The sequence below is a fragment of the Dermacentor silvarum genome, chromosome 1 (assembly GCF_013339745.2).
Source record: "Dermacentor silvarum isolate Dsil-2018 chromosome 1, BIME_Dsil_1.4, whole genome shotgun sequence".
NCBI classification, from domain to species: Eukaryota; Metazoa; Arthropoda; class Arachnida; order Ixodida; family Ixodidae; genus Dermacentor; species Dermacentor silvarum.
In genome coordinates this window covers 397043251-397051965 of record NC_051154.1, presented here as the reverse complement: position 1 = coordinate 397051965, position 8715 = coordinate 397043251, and the positions used below count along the sequence as shown (strand labels likewise).

Here is an 8715-nt window from a genome sequence, read left to right as displayed (position 1 = left end):
GCGAAGCAGCTCAAGAAACAGAATAAGGAAGACATATGTGTCCTTTTTTTTCTGTCCATAATTTTTGTGTCATTCGCATATTTTCATGATAAAATACGCGGTAATGTCAAAGCGCAAAGCAAAATAACATTTGAAATATAACTGCTGGAGTACAACGTCTTAGCTTGCCGCGGTGAGCTCCGTTCGCGTGGTGCACTTGCATCGCAATTTGCACTCGTTTTCTGCTTTATGTACTACCTGATGCCACGAATGTGATCTGCCTCGTACAAGTGACGACCTTTCTCAAAAGCAGACACACGAAAATGCGTTTTCCGGTGCGTCAGCCCTTAAAACCCGCAGTGCCAAATCACTGGAAGCACCGAGCGCCTTCGTCCCGTCGTCTGCTTCACATGCCAGTGCTTTGACAGCTGCCGTTCGCGGCGCTGTTCGCCAGCATATCGCCGGCGCGCCGCTGGCGCCTTACGACGGCCGCCCGGTGCCTATACCGGCGTTGTTTCCGCCTTGTTCTCTGCTCTGTGCCGAGTAGAACGACTTATATCACTTGCCACGGCGTGACGACGCTAGGCCAACGGCAGTGCCGGTGGCGCGAGGAAAAGAGAGGCCCTGCGTATACAGGGGCACTATCCCTCACCAGTACACGGGAGCCCAAGCCCAGAGTCCACTAAAGATGCTTAAGACATTTGATAGGGGAGATGTGGTTTATGGTAAATGAAAAAAATAATAATCACGATAAGTAAGCAGGCGAATATTGATTACACTCTCCATCTGCATCAAATCGACAGATTTAACGCATGAAAACTTTTCTATTATCGCAATGGAACATTCGCATCACTTATGCTAAAACATTGCATTGGATCTCATGTAAAACTTTCATTGTTGTTGCACTTCCTCTATAATAATTAATTAATAATAATGTGATGTAGTAGCAGTAGGGGTAGTTGTAGTAGTAGTAGAAGTAGTAATTTTTATCGTTATCTTCGTTTTTACAAGCTCGTGGAAAAGGTCAGTGGTTGTTGCTCAGCAAAAACGACCGGCAAGAGTTGACATGGAAGAAATAGAAGAAACGAAACGGACGCAAGTTTGAAATGGAGACACTGGAGCACCTAAATCAATAAATAGCTATGATTACTTCTCTCTTTGTTTATCGGCTGCTATGGCGCCACGGCTTCTTTTACAGATGACTGGCAGAAAAGTAATGCAGTTCTGGGAGTGCAACGCTTTAGCGTTACAAATGTTTATGCTACCTCAATTTTTAATAGATCGAACACGGAATTAAAGGGCGGCAGCACGGGTTGTAGAAGTCACATAAATATACTGCTCAACGATCGTGCCAACGACCACTTACTCCTACCGTTAAGAGTATCAAATGCGTTTTATAAACTCGAAATATGAATTCGCCGTCACATTTTGCTCTCAGATGAGGACCAAATATGTTCATTTGCATCAGGTTTCCGACAACGCAAGGAGCTGTTGTCTCGGTCGTAGGACTTGCACATATATTTTAGCAAAGGTGAAATATGCCACAAATACGTAAATCTACTGCAAATCGTTGCGAAATGCTTGCGGATGTGTGGCGCTGTTTCGTGCCTTTAGAAATGATTTACTATTGCGGATAGGTAGCTCGCAGGAAACGAAAGGAATGTGTCGGATAACTTCGCATAAGCAAAACAAAGCTCAATGGCAATGAGAAAGAAAATCATCTTGGTTGAATATCTGAAATTTTAACTGAGGTGCGCTTTGCTGTTTTGCATCCTTACTGTTGCTGGCGTTAACATAGGTGTTTCTTCTACTCCTGGAAGCGGGGCTATGTGCAGAGCGATGAACAGTGTGTGGTAGCTGACTGAATAAACATTTATTTAGATTTAACATAGCGTAGTCTGTCACTTTCACTTTTTGTCCTCGTTTCTCGTGTGCGCGCTGCAGTTACAAGATGAATAGCGTAGTCTCTTGGGCCATAAGCTAAGGTGAAATTAGCCATACCACTTCAACAGTTTATGCTGGAATTGTCAGTGCATACTGCTTGTATTGTAATGGTTTAGTATGCATTTTGTTGAAAAAAATGAAAAGTCGGAAAGCGCCGGTGCGACATGGTCAGCAACATTAGCCACACCCGTATTAAGTGCCTAATCATCCTTTGGATTCTCCAGGCTGTGAGACGGCTAAAAAAACATCTTCTTCTTTCTGGGGTTTCACGTCCCAAAACCAGTACTGATTATAAGGCACGTCGTGATGGAGGGCTCCGGATTAATTTTGAGCACCTGTGGTTCTTTAACGTGCACTACAACGCAAGCACACGAGTGCATTTCGCCTCCATCGAAATGCGGCCGCCGCAGACACCACGAGAAACAATTGCTTGACTTGTTTGCCCAGCGTAAAATACCGGTAGTTTTTGCTGACTGATTTTAACGACCCGAATCTGAACAGGGGGCAATGGGGGATGCCGTAGTCAAGGTTACGGAATAATCTTGATCAATGGTTTCCGAATGTTGACTAGAACATAAAGATACACGTGCCTGTAGTTTGTCGTCAAAAAAAGCGAACATAATAGCTGGGTTTCAACCCACGACCTCAAGCAAAGCAGCGGACCATTATGGCCACTCAGCCAACGCGATGAGTTTCCCCAGGTTTAACTCGGTCGTGTACATCGCTATACATTCGGTTTCATAACGGTTTCACGAATCCTTAGCTAAGAGGAAAGGGCCCGGCATAACGTGCCGCGTGCATAATGAAATAAATTACTTCGGACGTCTTCCTTTAATGCCAGCTTGCGAAAAGAACGGAACTATTCCAGGTTGTTCACACTAATGCACCTTTTTTGAAGCCCTGCAGTGACAGGGGCGTAGCAAGGGGGGGGGGGGGGGGCTGATGGGGCTTCAGACTTCCCCCCCCCCTCTCCCTTGAAATTATTTCGTGCTGGCATGCACCGCCGACCAAAACAACCACCGGCGCCGGGAATCATTCTGGATTTTGTATACAATGTCTTTTTCACGCTCACAAAGACATTTCGGCACGCACATTGCGAACTCGGCTGGATTTCGTCGCAACGCCCTTGGCACCTGGAGTCACATAATGCAAGGAGCCCCATCCGAGCACAAACTTTCAAGGGTTTTCGATAGCGAGCGGGTGCGTTGCGGCATCTCGCAGCGGCCGCGGAATCTACTGACCGCATGGATTTCAATTCCGAAACTTTATGGGTATAAAGTTCTCATAAACTTATGACGCGAAAGGAGCACTGATATTTCCAAAGGCGTGCTTTAGATTTTCAATTCTGGAACTTTATGGGTTTGATGTTCTTATAAACTTGACCCAACATGCGCGCACTGGAGACCTCGTGTCCAAGCCGTTTCAGAAATGGAAGCCCGCGCTTGCGGTCTTCCACACGCACGAAAATAGTAAATATGACCGTGACTGCCAGCGGACAGCTGATAATTTTCTCCAAACATTTTCAGAAAGGGCGCCCGATGTGATCAATCAGCTAGACCAGGGCAAGCAAAGTAAAATAAGAGAAAACAGAAGAAAGTTTACGGCCTATTATTGAGGCGGTTCTTTTTTGCGGGCGACAAGGTCTGGCTCTCCGTGGCCATAGGGACAGTGGTCCTATGGATTTAAGCAAATCCCCCCTGAAAATATTGGTATTTTCAGAGCGCTTCTTCACATGCGAGCTGATTGTGGAGATACATATCTGAAGAACCATTTGGTTGTTGCCCCTGTAATACCTCGCATTTAAGCCCAGATGTACAAAACCAAATTATAGAAATTTGTGGTGAAATTATCAAAGAAAGCCTAGATGCAAAAGTAAATGCTGCAGGCTGCTTCTCTATAATTGTTGACGAAACGACGGATATTGGTGGAATCCAACAGTTTACTGTTTGTGCAAGGTACCTAAACAAGGATGCCAACGACATCGAAGGAGTACTTTTAGGTTTTAGCTCCGGAATAGATGCCCTCTCTCATTGCGACTGCAGGTTCTACGTAAATGTGTAGAAACAGCTTCAGATTCTAGTCACCCTTCCAGTGACTTAAGCGCAGAGAGAGTATTTTTAACATGAGATTACTAAAAAAACTATTTGCGCTCTACAATGTCTGAGGAACACATGGTTAGGCAGACGCTTATATACGCCCACAGAGACGTCGGCATGAACGTGTCCGAAGTCATTGACCGAAGCGCTTCGCTAAAGTTCCCCGCCGAGTGAAGTTTGTCCTTTAGATAGCGAAGCGGCAAAAAACAATAAAAGTAAAAGTTCTGTTCCTTCAGGTCCATAAACTCGTAATTATGAAAACGTATAACTGTTCATTAGCTTTTAAAACCGCAGAAATTGTCGCCGTTTATTCAAACAGTTAGCATCACGATCAAAATTATCGTGTGAAAACGAAAAATTACGAGGACATCAATAACCAATTTTTACCGACCTTGTTTATTGAAAGTCCGGCCCTCGCGGCGTTTCCCAACAAACACACTCGGATATTGGGTAGTTTAACTTGCCGCGTCATCTGTGGCTTTCGTTTGGTCTTTTCTTTCCTTTTTAGCTACCCGCTTTTACTTCTTTTTTGAACCGAAGCAATGCCCTTCCCTAATTTTGGGTGCAGAAAATTTGTCGCGGCTCTGCAGGCAGGTAAATTACACATTTCTTACTGATTTCTACATTACTCTTCGATTATCTACCCATATGGTGCTATCGCGACCGCCGCATGGCCCAAGTGCATATCATGAGGTACTTTCAGACGTAGCGCAAAAAAGCACACACAACACACATGAAGACACGACAGACGCGGACGAGCGCTACTACCAACTGTTTATTTCAGTCAACAAACCCTCCGATTTATAAGGTGAACCACGTACACCAGTGTCACGTCCCTTTCCCATGCGAGGTGATAAAAAGAAATCTAAAAAAAGTTAACACTACTATCTCCCTCAGGCAACCGAGTACAAATAGTTCAGTTCGGCACTGTGCGAAAGAATTGACGCTTCGCTTATACAAATATCTGAGTTCCTGTGAATGTAGAATGCTTCTAGAGCCACTCGAGCCGTGTAGTTTGTGGATTTGCCTAAGATAATGGTCTCATAAAATCGTGCCTCACAACCACACGTAATGATATGGGCAACCAAATGCGCATGCTTGTCCTCTTTTTTCTTAACTTTTCGCGCATGCTCCCTGAGCCGGTCGTTTATACACCGTTCAGTTTGGCCGATGTACACCTTCCCGCACAACAAGGGGACGGAGTATACCACTCCTGTCGCACACCCCACGAAGGGGCTATCATGGCTGGTTTGGCAACCTCCTTTCCTGCCACCGCAAATTCGAGGGAAGAGCCTGGATAGCTTATTAGGAGCCGTGAAGACCACAGGAATACGATGCCTGTTCGCGACCTTCTTCAGGTTGTGCGAGACCCTAATGCATATAAGGCATAGCTACGGGTCTCGCCATCCATCGCTGGGTCTCCGCCCTTTCCGCTCCAGCTCTGTTCTTTACCCTCTGCAGGAGAGACTCGGTCACCGCAACAACAAGCAACTCGGGGAATCCCGCTACCAATAGGCGACCAATCTGATTGTCAAAGCTATGCTGCAATGAATGCGGGCATGACTTACGGAGCGCAGCATCTAGGCATTGTAATGCGATGCCCCTTTTTACTATTTTAGAGTGGGCAGAGTCAAAAGGCAGGAGACACTTCTTAACCCGTGGGAGGTACTCCCAGCAAACATGGCCTACACTAAATTTTAGCCTGAGATCCAGGAATTGTAACCTCTCAGTTCCAAGCAATTCATGAGTGAAACTCAAACCCTGCCCAGCTTGAATAAAAATATCTAAAATACTCCCAGGGGCAGCGAAACCGTCCTCTTTCTTTAAAAGAATTAAAAAGTCATCGACGTACCGAAACACTTTGAATACCTTCCCCCCAATAAAAGGCAAATCAAGCGCACTGTCAATATCAGCTAAAAATATGTCGCATAGAATCGGAGCCACGCAAGAGCCAATACACACTCCTCTACGTTGCAGAAAAGGCTGCTCGTTAAAAACAATACATGTTACACTAAGATAAAATTCTAAAAGCGTTAAAAATTATGAACCGACAAGCAAGCGGAGTTTTGGAAATAACATTCGCCACTCGGTTCAATGCACTTCTTAACAGCAACTAAAAGCTTATCTTGAGGTACTGAATAAAACAAGTCCTGAACGTCGACAGACAAGCCATAATGTATACTCTCGTTGTGTTTCACATATTCAGCGACTTCTTCAGATTTCCTCACGCAGAAAGGATCAACAACCGTGAGTCACTTAAGGCTCTTCAGTAAAAACTGACTAACATTCATTTGCCAAGCCCCCCCTTCGCTCACAATGGTTCTGAAAGGGACATCTACCTTATGTGTTTTGCAGAAAAGAAAATCTTCACACTGTTGCCCTTACTATTTCTAGCAATAGCACTAGCAAGAGCATTCAATTCCAAGTCCTTACAAAATTTGATGAGTCTTAACCCTCACTGAAGTTTTCTAAACAGCCACAAAGTTCTTGTCCACTGCCGCTTGGGCTTTTTCACTGAACATGCCCTTCAGCATCACAAAAAATACACCTTCCTTGGCAGCTTCTAGGAGAACCAAATTGTTCTGCTAAACTGAAAGTAACTATGTTAGACCATCTAGCCCAACAGGCGGTCCTTCCGGAACATATCACGATTTCTGCGATGATAGTTTTGTTCTTGCCTGGATCGTCTGTCTTTCTATGCGTAAAGCTACTATGTGTGACTGCGCAACATGTCTATTTGTCTTGTTTGACGCATTACATACGGTGACGTTTGCTTAAATACGTAGATTTATTGGATACTTATACATATATTTAAACATCTTGTTGCGAGGCTTTGTGTATACAAACAGTGCATATTGTTTCCAGTGACACTTTTGTGCCCTTTATCAACTTTTATCTTCGCACTTGTATATTCCATTCCAATGTCGCATTTCTAATGTACATCTTGCAGAACTCCTGCTTCTTATATGTACTCACTGTTGCGACTATATTATAGGTGTAATTACAATACACGACCGGTAACAACTGCTCATGCGCAATCTATTGCAACGAAGGACAGCGTCATTGAGGTTTTTCCTCAATTGTTTCCTCAATTGAGGGGGAAAAGTGTTTTTCCTGTGGAGTTCCATGGGGGTGTTTGCTGGCGTCCCAAGAAGTTTCAGTCATACTCGTCGTTGAAGTCGTACACCGAGTACTGGTTGCCGCCCGGGTGGCTTCCTCGCCGCGACGTTGTCGAGTTTGCAGGCGACTACCGTCGAGCTCTGCTCGTCGGCGGCTGCGAAGAGGTAGAGGATGAGGACGAAGATGCTGAGGCCGCATGTGTCGGCAGATGGGACGAGCGGGCACTTCTGGGTGCCCCATGCATGTGCAACAGTGCCGCCATGGCTGCATCATGGCTGAGAGCGCGGCAAAGGCCCCACACCTGCTGCCCGTGATGTCCCCGAACTTGTGCTGCTTCCAGCTGCAGAAGCCGATTCCGACCCAGCCTCTTCATTCAGCAGCTTGCGGCAGATAGGGCATGTACCGTGCACTTCCAGCCAGGGCACAATGCAGCCTGGATGAAAGTGATGCTGGCAGGGAAGTCGCTTGACCTGTTCACCAGTCTTGAACTCCTCCATACATATTGTGCACTGAAGCAATTTGTCAACTTGCTCCTGGACAATCTTGACAGTAAGGATCTTCTCAATCTTGTCTTTTGCTAAACGAGGTGGCCCTGTCCCATCCAGTTTATTCAGGAGCTGTGTTATGACAGCATCCAGGCCCCCTCGGCCCCAGGCATGGTCTCCAGAGTTGCCATGGAGGTTGACCAGTACTGGAAGGCCTTGGTTTGAGATAAAACCTGTAGTTCCAGTGAGGTTGGCAAAAATCTGGTGAATGACACCATCCAAGGGCTGCCTCCCCTGGCTATCAGGATGTGGCCTGCGGTCCGCCCGCCCCGGTGATCTCCGAAACACCATGGAGTCCGAAGCTGACGATGACGGCGCATCTGGCGACAGGTTATCCTCCACCATGCCACCAGGACCACGATCTAGTCTCCGCAGCTCATCCATTATCGTACTGTTCCAAAGCTCTCTAAATTGCGCAGCATGGTCTAAATCGTCATCAGAGTTCTCTATAGAGTGATCCGGGGGACCCTGCGCCAACTCTTCAATGAAACCCGACTGACTCCGGGGGCAAATGTATTCCGGTAATTCGGGGTTAATTTTCTGGTTACATTTGTGGCAGAAAAATCGCACAGCAGGCGTTTCAACTGCTGCCTCTGCCATGTTTTTATCCATGTTTCCGTCATTGAGGTCACGAGCAAAAGTTTGTGGACCAAAGGTATGGTATGATGGTATGATAAAACTTTATTACGGTCCCTCGGAACGCGCGTCAGCACGTAGCGGGCCGCTCCCACCTCGGTACAGAAAGACCGAGCCTCTCTGCTGCCACGATTTTATTTTTTTTCTTTCGCAGCCTGGACATTCCAGCTGAAATCAAGAGCGCAAGCCTACGTGCGCGTGTTGGACCAATGAAACGTATTAAGCCAATTCGGGGCCACGCAGCTGCGCTTGAATATATTTAAATTTTTTGCTCATGCCATGGTCTCCAAACTTCTGCTCGCGAATGTACAAAAAAAGTAAACAAGGTTGTTGAATGACAAAGATTTATCAAAATATTTGTGCTCAACTTGTTCTTTTCATGGCCTTTACGTTTT

At 45.9% G+C, this 8715-nt stretch overlaps 1 protein-coding gene across 1 annotated transcript; it reads right to left on the bottom strand.

The window, feature by feature from the left end:
- Positions 1 to 7149: 7149 nt before the first annotated feature.
- On the bottom strand, positions 7150 to 8296 carry LOC119446567 (E3 ubiquitin-protein ligase RNF115). The gene has a single exon (XM_037711032.2). The coding sequence runs from the start codon at positions 8294 to 8296 to the stop codon at positions 7409 to 7411; it is 888 nt and encodes a 295-aa protein (XP_037566960.1). The 3' UTR covers positions 7150 to 7408.
- Between the last annotated feature and the right edge of the window lie 419 nt (positions 8297 to 8715).

Coding starts and splice junctions, on each gene's coding strand:
- LOC119446567 (XM_037711032.2), bottom strand. CDS start 8,296: ATGGATAAAAACATGGCAGAGGCAGCAGTTGAAACGCCTGCTGTGCGA.